Below are 13217 nucleotides of genomic sequence, written 5' to 3'. Positions count from 1 at the left end.
CGATTTTCGTGTTGGCAAAATGCAGTCACACTCCTTCCGCAACCTTCCTTAAAAAAATAAGTGTAAAAAATGGCATAAAACGCAGTTTTCACTTGTAAATATCCTATTGTTTTAAGTGGTTTGATTGCCTAAAAGCTACGGACACCGCAAAGTGTTCGAATACAGATTTCGCCTGCAGCTGGAGATAAGAAAATAGCTGGGGGAAAATGGCGGACCCCTTGAGCCTCTTGCGGCAGTACAACATAAACAAAAAGGAAATCATCGAACGTGAAAATCAAATCATATTCGGTGAATTCTCCTGGCCCAAGAGCGTGAAAACAAACTACCTCAAATATGGGTAAGTCGCTGTGTAAATTTCCCTCCCAAAAAGTGCAATATGCCAACGATGCGAATTTTTTCTGCTCACCTTTATTTGCAGTTCGGGAAAGAAGGGCGCTCCACGTGAATACTACACGTTGGAGTGCCTACTGTATTTGCTGAAAAATGTTATGCTCCAGCACTCGGTGTATGTGCGTCAGTGTGCCGCCGAGGATATACCCGCTGTGAATCGTCCGGATCGTAAGGAGCTCCTGGCCTACCTCAATGGCGAGACGCCCACATGTGCCAGCATCGACAAGAGTGCTCCTTTGGAGATACCCACGCAGGTGAAGCGGACGGCGGATGGCGAGGCCACCAGCGGCGAGACGGCAGCCAAGAAGGCGCGCTTCGAGGAGACGCAAGTGCAGAAGGTGCGCGAGCAGCTGGCCGCCCGTTGGGATGTCAGTCAAAAGGAGACGGCCGTCAATATGGACAACATCAAGTCGCTGTCGGAGACGATGTCCGTGGAGAAGATTGCCGCCATTAAGGCCAAGCGTTTGGCCAACAAAAGGACCACCATCAAGCGGACGGACAACGACGAGGCCATGGGCACAGATCTGCGTGCCATACTCGACTACGATGTGGACTCGACCAAGGATATCATAAGCAGGGAAAGGCAATGGCGCACACGCACCTCCATTCTGCAGAGCACGGGCAAAGTGTTTGCCAAAAACATATTCGCCATGCTGCAGGGCATCAAGGCACGCGAGGAGGGACGCAATCGTCCGCAGGTGCCGAATCCCATCAAGATGCCGGAGCCTGCTAGGATATCCAAGCCACAGCCGCAGCTCTCCCAATACAATCGTTACGATCAGGAGCGCTTCAACAGGCAGAAGGAGGAGACCGAGGGCTTCAAAATCGACACACTGGGTACCTATCATGGCATGTCGCTCAAATCCGTGACGGAGGGCTCTCTGGCGCAGCGCAAGGCACAGGGCGGACCGGGCATGCCCGGTGCCGGACCAGCAGGAGCGTCGGCCGCAGCCCTCAATCGGCCAAAGGAACTGCTGCCCACAGCACAGGCGAGGCAGCTGCCGGCCAATGGGCCACAGAAGCGACCATCGCGCACACCCATCATCATTATACCTGCGGCCAACACCAGCCTTATAACCATGCTCAATGTGAAGGATATACTGCAGGAGCTGCGCTACATGTCCAACGCGGACAAGAAATTGCAGGGCTGCCCGCGTGATAGCGAGGTTCTGCTGCAGGTGCGATCATTTCTCCATTCTCTTGATGTTTAATGTTTTTATTAATCTTTGCAACGTTTTTGGTTGGGCCTTCAGCGCAAACGAAACAATCAGACCGTGTCGTATCGCGTGATTGATAATCCCATCAAGCTATCGCAACAGGACTGGCAGCGTGTGGTGGCTGTTTTTGTGATGGGTCCGCAGTGGCAGTTCAAAGGCTGGCCCTGGGATGGCAATCCCGTGGAGATATTCTCAAAGAGTAAGCCTGACGACGCTCCTCTTCCCTAAATGGGGGAAACTAATCATTGTCTGTTTTTCCCTTGCAGTTTGCGCCTTTCACTTGTGCTTTAGCGAGCTGAAACTGGACGCCAATGTAGAGCGTTGGTCGGTAACGCTGCTGCGTCTATCCCAAAACAAAAGGCATCTGGATCGTGCGGTGCTCAGCAAATTCTGGGAAACACTTGACAAGTATGCCTCACCTGTAGGATCTCTAAATTTAAATTAATAAACATTTCTCCTTTTGCTTTTTGCAGATATATGGCCAAGTATAAGCCCGATTTGAGGTTCTAGACTCCAATATAACTATTCTGCTTAGTAATCTTCACTGCAATGATACGAGTACGTAGATTTAGATCTTTGAGACCGCCCCTCCCCTACCCCGCTGAGACTCCGTCACTCTTTTTGTAATAAACAATTGCACTTTTTACACTCATATTTAGACAGAAACGCCAGCATATGGTGTATACACCATGGCTCTCTCTCTCTCTCTTTTTTGTTTGCTTCCTTTAGAAGTACCAGGAGTGGAATTACGACACGTTGATAGACCATGCGGACCCTTAGAAGTTAAGCCACCAAATTTTGTTGTTCGACTTGTAAAATGTGAGCAAAAAGCAGCAGAATTCAAGCAAATTGTATACATAATTTAGTGATAATAAAAAGTTATAAGAAATGCGAATGGAAATCTATTAAATTAACACTTTAAGGCTTTAATGTGATGCAGCCTTGTGGAAGAAATGTTTTTCAGCCTGCAATTGTAGCTTTCGGGAGCGAATTTAAATTTCCGTTAAATTAATCGAAAATCTGATTCAATGCAGCCCTGACTTGTGACACCCCAACAGCGATAACTGAAATATTTTTATAATCTCTGATTATATTTTGCGATATAGAAGTAATTGTGGCTCCAATTGGCGACCGCCAATGAGATAGGAAGGCGAGCGGCTTGTCAGTTAGTCTATTAATCTATAAAATGTTAGCTGATTAAATAAGAAAATACTATTTCAGAACCTAAGTGCTATGCCATAGACATGGAGGATCTGCCTGATCCTTTTGTGGGAGAGTGCATCAGACCCGGCGGCTGGCCGCCTGTTTCTTGGCCGCTTGGAGAGTGTTGTGCATCAGCATGGTGACGGTCATGGGTCCAACTCCGCCGGGCACTGGGGAAATGTGTCCTGCCACTTGGCGTACCTCTGCGCGGGAAATAAAAGTGTAAAGATTAGACAAGTTTCAGGGGGGCCCGGAATGACTGGGCGTACTCACCCTCAAAGTCCACATCGCCCACCAGCTTGTGTTTGCCCGTTTTCTCGTCCTTGATGCGATTGATTCCCACGTCGATGACACAGGCCCCAGGCTTGATCATGTCCTTGGTAATGAGACCGGGCTTGCCAACGGCCACCACAATGATGTCCGCCTGACGACAGTGCTTGGCCAGCTCCTTGGGCGGCGTATATCTGTGACAGATGGTCACCGTGGCATCCAGCGCCTTGGTGGCATTCTTGCCATCCGAATGCATGAGAATGGCCAACGGCAGGCTGACATTTTTGGAGCGACCCACCACAACGGCATTGCGGCCGTGCGTCGCGATGTTGCAGTGCTCGAGGAGCGCCTTAATGCCCAGCGGTGTGGCCGGCACAAATCCATCCATGTCCAGGGCCAGGCGACCCATATTGATCTCATTGAAGCCATCCACATCCTTCTCGGGAGCCACAGCATTGCAGATGGTGCGCTCATTAATGTGATCCGGCACCGGCAGCTGGACAAGCACACCCGACACACAATCATCCCGGTTCAGTTGCCCGATCAGCTGCAGCAGCTCCTCTTGGGTTGTGCTGGCGGGCAGCAGCTTCGTTTCACTGGAAATGCCGACCTCCTTGCAGGCCAAAATTTTGTTCTTCACATACGTCTGGCTGGCTGGATCCTCACCCACAATCACAGCCGTCAAATGGGGCACGGGATTCCCAGAGCTCACAAAATCTATGACTTCCTGGTGCAGCTTTAGGCGTATCTCAGCGGAGATCCCCTTGCCGTCAATAATTTGTGCCATGTTGCTGCAAGAGGGGTACAATAAAAATACGGGTGGGTTAGGGAGGGTCATGCAGCAGGAATGTCGCCAGAGATAAGATGCTGCTCTAGGGGGGATACCCAAAGCATTGCAGTACTGTTTGTAATTCCCCTTGGGTTCGGTGATTCACCTTGCTTGTTTATCAGGTTGGGTTGGAATACGTTTAATACTTTGTGCTTCCCCTTTCTAGAACGAATGATATTCCCAGACAAATATATATAATGTACTTGTGGGTGTATCTATACTATGGTAAACGTGATATCATCACCCCCAAACGGCTATAAAGATTTGCACGTACAAATTATCACTTCCAGGAAATTTTCCAATTCAAAATATACTTTTATTTTTCTCATACAAATATAATATATATTTTGCTCTTTTAGTCGTTATGATTAGAAAACTTAACTAGTAATTTATTGATCAAATATACGTACATATATGAATGTATGTATTTGCTTTTGTAACACATTAAATTCTATAACTTAATTAAGCAGAGCCGATGCCTCTGAATCGATTGATTCGAGGGCCATGGCAAAGGTGCTGTACTCCACACACTTGGCATTATTCAGTATATAATCGAGCATGCTCTCGGCGCTCATCCAAAAGAAACTTAAACGCTCCATGTGCGAAATGCGTGCCAAATGCTTCCATTTAGGCTGATTGGCATACGGTCCGCTGCCCATCGGTTCGTTTAGCAGTGTCTTTAGCTTCTCGAAACGCTGCTTGTTGCTCAGCAGCAGCTGAAGATTGTATTTGGAATCGATGGTCGTCTCCACTTCCGTCTCGTTGCCAACAACTTCATTGCCGTCCAGTTCCATTTCGCTGCTATCCTCCTCCGACGACTCCGTTTTGATGCCCATAACTTCGGTTTTGATCTCGAGCGCTGCCTCGCTGCTCTCATCGGAGGAGGTGTCTAGCTCCTCTTTGATTTTGTTGGGTATCCAGGTCATGGCCGCCGCATCATTCTTTTCCGAATACACTCTGTCCAGCAGCTGCAACACCTGCTCGTCGCCCTTGCAACGCGCCAACTCCAGCGGCGTATAACCGGCCGAATTGCGCGACATTAGTATGTCCGAGAGGGTCGTGTCCTGGGCATCTACAATGAGCACAATCAGTGCATAGCTCTGCTCGAGCACCGCCATGTGTAGGGCATTGTTGCCGTCTTTTGTATTCGCGACACTAATCGAGCTGCGGTCATATTTGATGAGCTTCTTGGCCACATCGTACTTGTTCTGCCGAATGGCCATATGGAGTGGCGTCAATCCGTCGTCATTTTTGAGCGTCAGGTCCAGCCGTACGGTGGGCGTGCCAGTGCCACCCTTCAGGAAGCTATCGATGCAGGACATTCGCTCCTCCTTCACAGCCATATGCAGCGGCGTATTGCCCGCATGATTCTGCTGATTTGGACTACATCCAAGGCTCAGCAGTGGGCGAATGTAGTATTCGCGATCATGCTGACAGGCCACATGCAGGGCACTATCCCCATCCGCATTGAGGGCGTTGTTCGCCAGATCGTGCAGCTTAAAGTATTTCATCACCTCAATGGTGCGGATGGCCTGCGTCAGCTGTCCCTCTGTCCGCTGGCTGATGATCACTTCGTGCAGCAGCGTGTCGTTGTTATCGTTCCGCAGGGCGTGTTCCGTGAACAACTCCTCCACCTGCTTGCGCGAGGTGTCATTTGGTGATCGACGATGTGCCTCGTAGATCTTGAAGATTGTATTTAAAAAGTGTGGCGTCAAATTGCGGTTGGGTGCTGCTGCTGCTGGGGTAGCCGGTCGCTCCGCTGCTTGTCCATGGCCATCTTCCTGAAGGACGCCATCAGGATGGTGGAGCAGACTGTCCAGACCGCTCAGAGTACACATCCGCTCAAGTTCATCGCTTCTCGTATCGCAAAGCTCGCGAAATTTTTCCGTTGAGATCAGGCCATTGAGTACGCTATCTCGTCCAAACTCCTGGCTGATGGTCTGATCGTTGTACCCGACGGACGTTTCCCCCATGGGCACTTGCTGTTCCTGCTGCTGGTACGCCAGTGTCCTGGGCAGATCTCCCGAGTTTTGGGCACTGCCGCCCGAACTGCTGTTGGTGGCCATCGAACATGTGCGCCTGCGTTTACGCGAGGCGATGGCATCGCGTGGCTTGTAACGGAACTGCAGCGGCGGGACGGAGCGCTCGTCGTCCGATGGTCGTATCAGCTCAATGAAGACATTCACCTCTCTGTCCACATCCTTGTCCTTATAGGTGGGCGTCTGGCAAACGATGGCATACTGATGATGGACATCCGATTCACGGAACTTGGCATACGACTCCCACACAGTCTCCCCATCCTCGTTCTCCTCGAAGAAGCGCACCTTGATGTTCTTCTTGCTGACCTTCTCCACGAGCAGGATGAGCTCATCGTTGCCCAGCACAGAGCCCGTCGGTTTGCTCAGCCGTACAATGCGCAGCTCTCCCGTTTGTGCCGATTTGCGATTGTTGATCGCATTACTGTAGACGGGCGTGGCAATGGGCACCCAATCGCCATTGTCCTCGATCTTGTAGGCCTCAAAGCAGAGACGCACCTGGAAGCGTACCACAGAGTAAGTAACGAACGAGAGTCTTTCCTTTGGGGGAGGGGAGGGGGTTGTACCATACCTGATTCAGATTCATATCCTTGGCCTCGCGCTCTGTCTCCTGGTGAAGCGTCTGCTGCTCCTTTTTGGACAGCTCGCGACGCTTCATCTCGAACACCCGGCGATCCTGCTTCTTTTTCAAGAGCTCAGCGTATATAAACTTCTTGGCCGTGTGTATGATGCCCATGTTGATGAACTGGGCCACATAGCCGCGGTCCTTGGACACGTGCAGGTCGTGCGGATCGCACACATCGCGCTCCTCCTTGCGCACCACCAACTGGTGCGAATGTGGGCTATCGAGGTTCGTCTGGAAGAGGCTGCACCGTATCACCGCCGGTCCATCGTAATTGCAGAGCGTCACCTCGGGAAACGTTTTTGGTGTGCGCTTCGAGTTGGCACCGTTGAGCGAGCCATGTGTTCCGTGCATTTCGCTCTTGTAGCGAAAGCGAAACTTTTCCACAGGTTGTTCCACGATGCGCAGGGCAGCGGGCATGTGTCCCAACTCCGAATTGGCCTGCACGCCATTGCTTCGTTGGTATCCAAAGTTCGGTATTGTGTCGGGGGCCTGGGCGAAGTAATGGTGATCCACAAACATGTTTCCAATTCCAAAATCCGTGGCATTCGTGGCGTTGCTGCCCAAAAAATTGCTGGCATCGATATTTAACAGCTGGTATGGTGAACTCTGCAGCGGCGGCGGTTGAGGTGAGTTCGTCTGTGGTAGATTCAGATTTGCAAAATCATTTTGCATCGTCAATGTTTCGGGGGATTGTGCTGGTGACATTGTCGATGTTGCCGAATTTTCGCTGCTATATCCACTCGTGCTGGAGGCGTCGTTCACGTACAGAACGTTCTTGCCCTTGTCCAAATCGTAGATGTGGTTCATTTTATTTACAACTTAATGATCCCTTCTCACATATGTGTATATGCACGCGTATGTATCTGTTTGTTTTTGAAATTGCGTCGCGGGTAAAAACTTAGCGCCCGTAGCGCTGGAGCAACAAAACGAAACTGAATCTGTGAATGGTTGGCTGTTCGTAACGATGTCGAACGTTCGGCTTTAGGTACTTCCCCGACGTTGATTGGGTGCTCGGACGGGGAAATTATCGGGCTGAAAGAGAGGCAGGGTACACTTCAGGTGACTCATGGGTTTTTCAGCTCAGCAGCAACGTGGGGTTTTGTTGTTGTTCGTGGAATTTTCAATGCGAATAAATTGTTTACATAAAGAAGTCACACTATCACTATCAACGTATTGAAATTCGTATTCGTTCCCACACGCGCAAACACATCTACTATACACATTTATAATATATGTATGTATGTATATATTCTAGGTAAATATATATACGGGAATTCGTCAAACGGCGTGGAGAACCGCAGAAGATCGATTCGCAGCAACTGCACAAATGAGCATGAAATATATACGAACGAAAACGTAAAACAAGTAATCTCGCTGTCCGCCCCAATCGGGGCTGATAACAGGTTTAAGTTGCGGACGCAGAGCTTTTTGGTAGGCGCAGAGCTTTTTACGAGTAAAACGGACAGACTGACCGACACGAGTCGCAGGCAGGGCGGAGTATAGCTATATTATATTTACAGAAGCTACAAACAGGCACGGCCTAATTTGAATAACTTATTCAACACACCCACCAGAGCTGCCCTCTACGCTGGTGGCAACTCTGCTCAAGCAACAGCTGTTCGGGCTCCATACACAAATATATGTATATATGTGTGCTTATATGCTTTTTATATCGCGTTTCGTTTTCTGGAATTACTTTGTACGCACCTGCTGTTAAATAATACTTTTGTTGCATACCTGCGTCCGGACACAGCCGCCAACGAGGTGACTAAGCATTTAAGCATTTTCACGTACGACTTAACATATAAACAAGATACGCAGAACTCGGTATCGAACTTGACCCGCGGGCGATAAACTGATAAATGATTTCCACACGCGACAAAAATAAGCTTAAAAATACTTTTGATTTTATGACACTGTTGCACTTTTTATTAGTAGAAAATAGATAGGACTAACTAATTGCACACACCCTTGACCCCTCACCCCCCTTGTTGTCAAGAACCATATACATACATATGTATGAATGTGTGTGGGAGAGTGTCTGTCGCGGAGCGGACCATGTGTGAATCACGTTATCAGTGGATTGTTTATTTTGATAATAAATTAGCTAATGTCAGGCCCAGCTTCATGTCTGGGAGGTAGCTATACTACAGCATGCCAGGTTTAAAAATACCCATGCCCAGACGTATAAAAATATGGTTTATTTTGCACCCATCAGCAAATTGTTAATTAATTTGGATTTTTTTTTTCACTTGCACTGTACCTTTTGAGATTCTGGAATATTTCCCTAGGGACAAAGAGTGTAACTGCACTATTGGATTGCACCAGACTGAGTGATTTGTTGCACCAAATATGGTCTGATTGCCACCGAATATATGTTCCCCCCACACGTGTTGCTGGGCACACACAACACAACAGAAACAAATTTTGGATACAAGCTTTTACTCAAGCGCGCCAGAAAGAGATGGAGTGCGACTTAGCGCGATCGATCTGTTTCACTCTACTCCAGCCAAAATGCTCAAACACGTGCCGCAAATAGTTAATGCACCCTCCCTAGGAAGGTTGGAAAATTTCGTTCCATACCTTTAGACACGAGCTATTTTCCAGCCAGTTGTTTTTCTCCGGCGGATGACGAAATTCGGAAGCACGATTGCGGCACAACGATGCGTTGCTGCAGTCTGTCTGTGACGTCAATTCAATCCCTAGGGGGTCGGATCGGCTGTCTTGGCCTGATAAGCCTTTGATTTGATGCAACCCCTCAGATTCGTACGCCATACCTATTGGGGGAGCGTGGGGCGCCTGGTAACAATAACTGGCGATCGGACGATATTTGTTTAGCTAAAGGAAAACAGCAGCCATGCTGCTCTCCGGCAGGCGTCATTAATAATGTTGTTCCCCATGTAAAGATTGCGTTCGGTTTTGGGTTGAAAAACATGTTATTTTCGAAAAGAAACCTCAGATAAGCAAAGGAAAGTGCGAGTGGGGATGGCAATGAATGGAATTAATGTCATGTGCAGAGCTAAATGTGGAAATTTACACAGAAAAACCATTTTAAACTTACCTTGTAAAGCGCATTTTGAAGGAATTTTAGTATCTTTTTACAGGATTGAAAATTAACTTATTTGGTTGTAACTAACTTTGAAATGTTCAAGAGAATCACTTGTTGAACTTGTTGCACTTGCACGTTTTCGCGTTTAAATATTTGAAAACTGCGGGCTGCTGCGGTTTTATATCGCTTTTTTAGCTCAGTTTTGGCGATACCGAGGCATCGAAAAGTATCGTGTACTAAAAGGAGTGACCGTGAACTGATATACCACCAAATATACCAAAAATTGAATTTTCTTAGAACACCATCATCGGTATTTTTGACTACAAATTTGCGGACTCTAAATTTTCCGCAGATGCTCTTCTTTTTCCTTTTTGCGGAAAATATATCTTCTTCTTTTTTGCCTACTTTTGTTTTTAGAGCTGCCAGATCGGTTCAAAGCGAATCGGTAATGAAACGGGTGGCAAAATATCATCGGGGCAGCCCGCAACTACGAATTGTACGATTCTGGCAGCGCCACAAAACGACTTCACATTCGTTTTATGTTGTTGAACCTTAATATGTAAATAATCCAATAAAAAGGACTTCTGAAAACTTGCAAATTTTGTAGAAAAGTTATGTATCTATCGGATAAAATTATTTGTTTAGGGCTGAGAGTCCCAGCTAGCTATTAATATTAAACTGAATATCAAAATTGAGGAATATCAACGTTGAATGTTTTGAAAAAAACAATCGATGCTATCGTAATAATATCGGGCTCAAAAATTTATTGGAAACCATTGAAACCTTTAAGCCTAGTACTCAGATCGAAAAACTGTTTGCTAGCAAACAGTTTTCATATAGTTTTCGAGCGACCAGTGGTGTGACCAGAGGTGTTTGTTTTATATTTATGAAAATTAATAAAAATATATTATTATAATATCCATATAATTGTCCTTTATATAATGCTGCATTAATTAGATTCTATTTTTCTTCATTATTAAAATATTTCATTTGGTTTTTTGTTCTCTAATTGCAATGTTTGTAATGTTTTTTCTGTAATTTTTCAGCTTTTTTTGGGTCTTGTACAAGTCAGAAATGGCTTTTTTTTCCTGATGAAAAGCTGGCAGCACTGATTGTGCGGTCTCATTTATTCGTCAAAAAGTGAGCTCCAATTGGATTTGTATAATTCCCAGTTTGTGTACAATTGGGGAATATTTGGATGATCAGCAAAGCAACAACCAGCGAGGACTTGTTCTGCTATTATGCAGTAAGACGCTCTGCGAGAAAAATGAACTCGCAGTCTAAGAGGAAATCGTTTCCGTTCAATCCCCCGCAACCTGGTGCAGTCGCAACCATGCATTTTGGTTTCAATGCAAATACAAATTTCCACACCGAGTCTGAGTGCACCACCAAGTGGCCGCAGCACAAACGCAAGTCCGAGCAACAGGCGGCAGTGCTGTGAGTATCCGTATCCTCGCCCATCCGCTCCAATCGCCGCCAGACACTAACGAGAATTCTGTTTTTTGCAGCCCACCGAAAATGCTAATTACGGAGAAGCAAATTACACAGCACTTCAGTGGATTGCAGATTTCGGCCGACGCAAAGAGCATCGTCGGTAGCGGTGGTGGTCCAGGCAACAACAACAGCGCCTCGATTGTGACCGGCGGCCTGGCCACCGACGATATACCATCCACCAGTACGGGCAAAACGCATCATCACCCGAATCCAGCGTATCAGATGGCGGCCTTGGAACTGGAGCAGAAACTGCGAAATGCCAACCGCATTATAATCTGTGATGAACTGAAGCCGGGATCTGTGCCGGGCCCCCTGGCCCCTGGTGTCATACCCCGTGAGTGGCTCATCAAATCGGTTCCCCGTCCCTGCACAGCCCTGGTTCCATGGCAGCCATCTCCACTCCAAATCCCCATGCCAGTGCCCAAGCTGCCGCCACCGCCGCACCCGATGCACCTGCTGGGCCCGACACCACCTCTCCCTGTAGATGAACTCGACGACTACGACGATGATTTGGAGTTCTTTGAGAACAACAACACTTGCAATGTGAATTTAAACAAGTCTGATGAGCATATGGACGAGGATCTGTAGCCATAGCTAGAAGCCTAAATGTAAACGTGAAGATCTGAATGTTCGTAAGTGCAACGCACGAGGGTTTAATCGCATGTAAAGAGAATTCTCATTGCTCCTATGCTCTTTTTTTATTTGTTTGCTTACACCCTTGCAGAGGGATCTGCAAGAGTATCAAGCGCCTCGGCCCCCGATGATAATAATAATGATATATAGCCCTTTTCATGTCACTCTTCAACTATTTTGTATTACTATTTAAAATAGATGTATGTGATTTTACCTAGCTGGAGATATCTGTGGCAGTCAGTGAATATGTGCTTCTGTTCGAATAAAGTAAAGCAAATATAAATGGTAGTGAAGCTGGTTTTATTCATAGTTGGGGCGATTAAAGTCTGGTAAAGATCATTAAGTAGGGGAAACCAAAATGAGCCCCTTTAGATCGTTTATTGCTCTCTTTTGAAAGGAATTTTTATAGTCTGAACACAAACAAACCGATTAACTTCAATAACAATAAACTGCAGATGTTGTTTTATGGCACTGCCTGGCTCGTGGATATTTATTTCAAATCACGCGCGAACAGGAGTGTTCCAGAGCCTTCCAGCTATTTCCTACCTGAAGCAGGTATATTAAATTGGTAAGAGCGAGATAGTTATATACCACACAGTCGTGCTTATCGCACGAAAATACCGACTACGGGAGATACCAAATAATAGAGCAATCCAATCTAGGTCAAAAACATGTCAATACGAGAAAAAGTCATTATACCTTAGGTCTCAATTCATCTTGGAATAACCAAAGTTAAAATTAATTAAAAGAAATAGGGTATACAAAGTGCCATACTCCACAAATAAGTCGTTGATATTAATCAAATGTGTAGTTACCGTGTACAAAAATACTAATTTTTGTTGACCTTTTTTGTTTGAACCTTATTTTATAAGGAATCCAATAAATAGGAGTCCTTAAATTAATCAAGATTGTAGAAAATTAATTTGTCTATCTGCTAAAATTATATGTTCAATGGAGTTTTGGTGTAATATCAACTCGAATATCAAAATTAAGGAAAATACGTTTTTTCCTTGCATTTTCACCAAATTCTATTTAGTGCACAAAAATACCAAAATCGAGGTGGATTAGCCCATTGTCGACCAGGGGGTATTTAATATTTCCACGAAATATATGTAACTTTAACATATTTTACGCATAACTGGTGAAAGATGTCGGTGGTCATTTTATTGTTGTAAGTTCTCGGTTTCTGAGGTCACTCGAAAAAACAAATCAAGTGAAATATTTATTTTTCCAAATATTAAGGCACATTTCAAATTGACCGCCAAACTCATTTAGCGCACCAAAAATACTGACATTTTTTGCTCTCAATTCGTGGAGAGTTTGCAAAATTTTCTCTCAATTCGTGGAGAGTTTGCAAAACTCGCTCTCAATTCGTGGAGAGTTTGCAAAAATTGCTCTCAATTCGTGGAGAGTGCTCTCTTTTCAGTGGAGAATAGAGTGTTTTTGTGGAGACTTTCCCCCATTTTCGTGG

At 46.2% G+C, this 13217-nt stretch overlaps 4 protein-coding genes across 7 annotated transcripts; 2 read left to right on the top strand and 2 right to left on the bottom strand.

The window, feature by feature from the left end:
- Positions 1 to 7: 7 nt before the first annotated feature.
- LOC111071685 (parafibromin) lies at positions 8 to 2502 on the top strand. Of its 2 annotated transcripts, XM_022363170.2 has the most exons (6): positions 8 to 337; positions 419 to 1568; positions 1644 to 1806; positions 1874 to 2015; positions 2081 to 2165; positions 2267 to 2502. In XM_022363170.2, the coding sequence occupies exons 1-5, from the start codon at positions 207 to 209 to the stop codon at positions 2115 to 2117; spliced, it is 1623 nt and encodes a 540-aa protein (XP_022218862.2). In that variant the 5' UTR covers positions 8 to 206; the 3' UTR covers positions 2118 to 2165; positions 2267 to 2502. The 2 variants fall into 2 exon arrangements, with proteins under 2 accessions (XP_022218862.2, XP_022218858.2); XM_022363166.2 differs by having other exon boundaries at positions 2081 to 2502.
- Positions 2503 to 2677: 175 nt separating this feature from the next.
- LOC111071437 (bifunctional methylenetetrahydrofolate dehydrogenase/cyclohydrolase, mitochondrial) lies at positions 2678 to 9736 on the bottom strand. Of its 3 annotated transcripts, none has more exons than XM_022362783.2 (3): positions 9632 to 9736; positions 3084 to 3871; positions 2678 to 3013 (listed from the first exon to the last, which is right to left on the bottom strand). In XM_022362783.2, exons 1-3 carry the CDS (start codon positions 9643 to 9645, stop codon positions 2889 to 2891), a joined length of 927 nt encoding a protein of 308 aa, XP_022218475.1. In that variant the 5' UTR covers positions 9646 to 9736; the 3' UTR covers positions 2678 to 2888. The 3 variants fall into 3 exon arrangements, with proteins under 3 accessions (XP_022218475.1, XP_022218485.1, XP_022218464.1); XM_022362793.2 differs by lacking the exon at positions 9632 to 9736 and adding an exon at positions 8834 to 8940; XM_022362772.2 differs by lacking the exon at positions 9632 to 9736 and adding an exon at positions 8278 to 8300.
- LOC111071428 (nuclear factor NF-kappa-B p110 subunit) lies at positions 4237 to 7951 on the bottom strand. The gene is made up of 2 exons (XM_022362759.2): positions 6517 to 7951; positions 4237 to 6443 (listed from the first exon to the last, which is right to left on the bottom strand). Exons 1-2 carry the CDS (start codon positions 7375 to 7377, stop codon positions 4368 to 4370), a joined length of 2937 nt encoding a protein of 978 aa, XP_022218451.2. The 5' UTR covers positions 7378 to 7951; the 3' UTR covers positions 4237 to 4367.
- Positions 9737 to 10681: 945 nt separating the features above from the next.
- Positions 10682 to 12028, top strand: LOC111071451. Its single transcript, XM_022362802.2, has 2 exons — positions 10682 to 11056; positions 11128 to 12028. The coding sequence occupies exons 1-2, from the start codon at positions 10818 to 10820 to the stop codon at positions 11699 to 11701; spliced, it is 813 nt and encodes a 270-aa protein (XP_022218494.1). The 5' UTR covers positions 10682 to 10817; the 3' UTR covers positions 11702 to 12028.
- The last annotated feature ends 1189 nt before the right edge of the window (positions 12029 to 13217 follow it).

Source organism: Drosophila obscura, unplaced genomic scaffold (assembly GCF_018151105.1).
Source record: "Drosophila obscura isolate BZ-5 IFL unplaced genomic scaffold, ASM1815110v1 contig_4, whole genome shotgun sequence".
In the NCBI taxonomy this organism is placed as follows: Eukaryota; Metazoa; Arthropoda; class Insecta; order Diptera; family Drosophilidae; genus Drosophila; species Drosophila obscura.
This window is presented reverse-complemented; position numbering and strand designations above follow the sequence as displayed.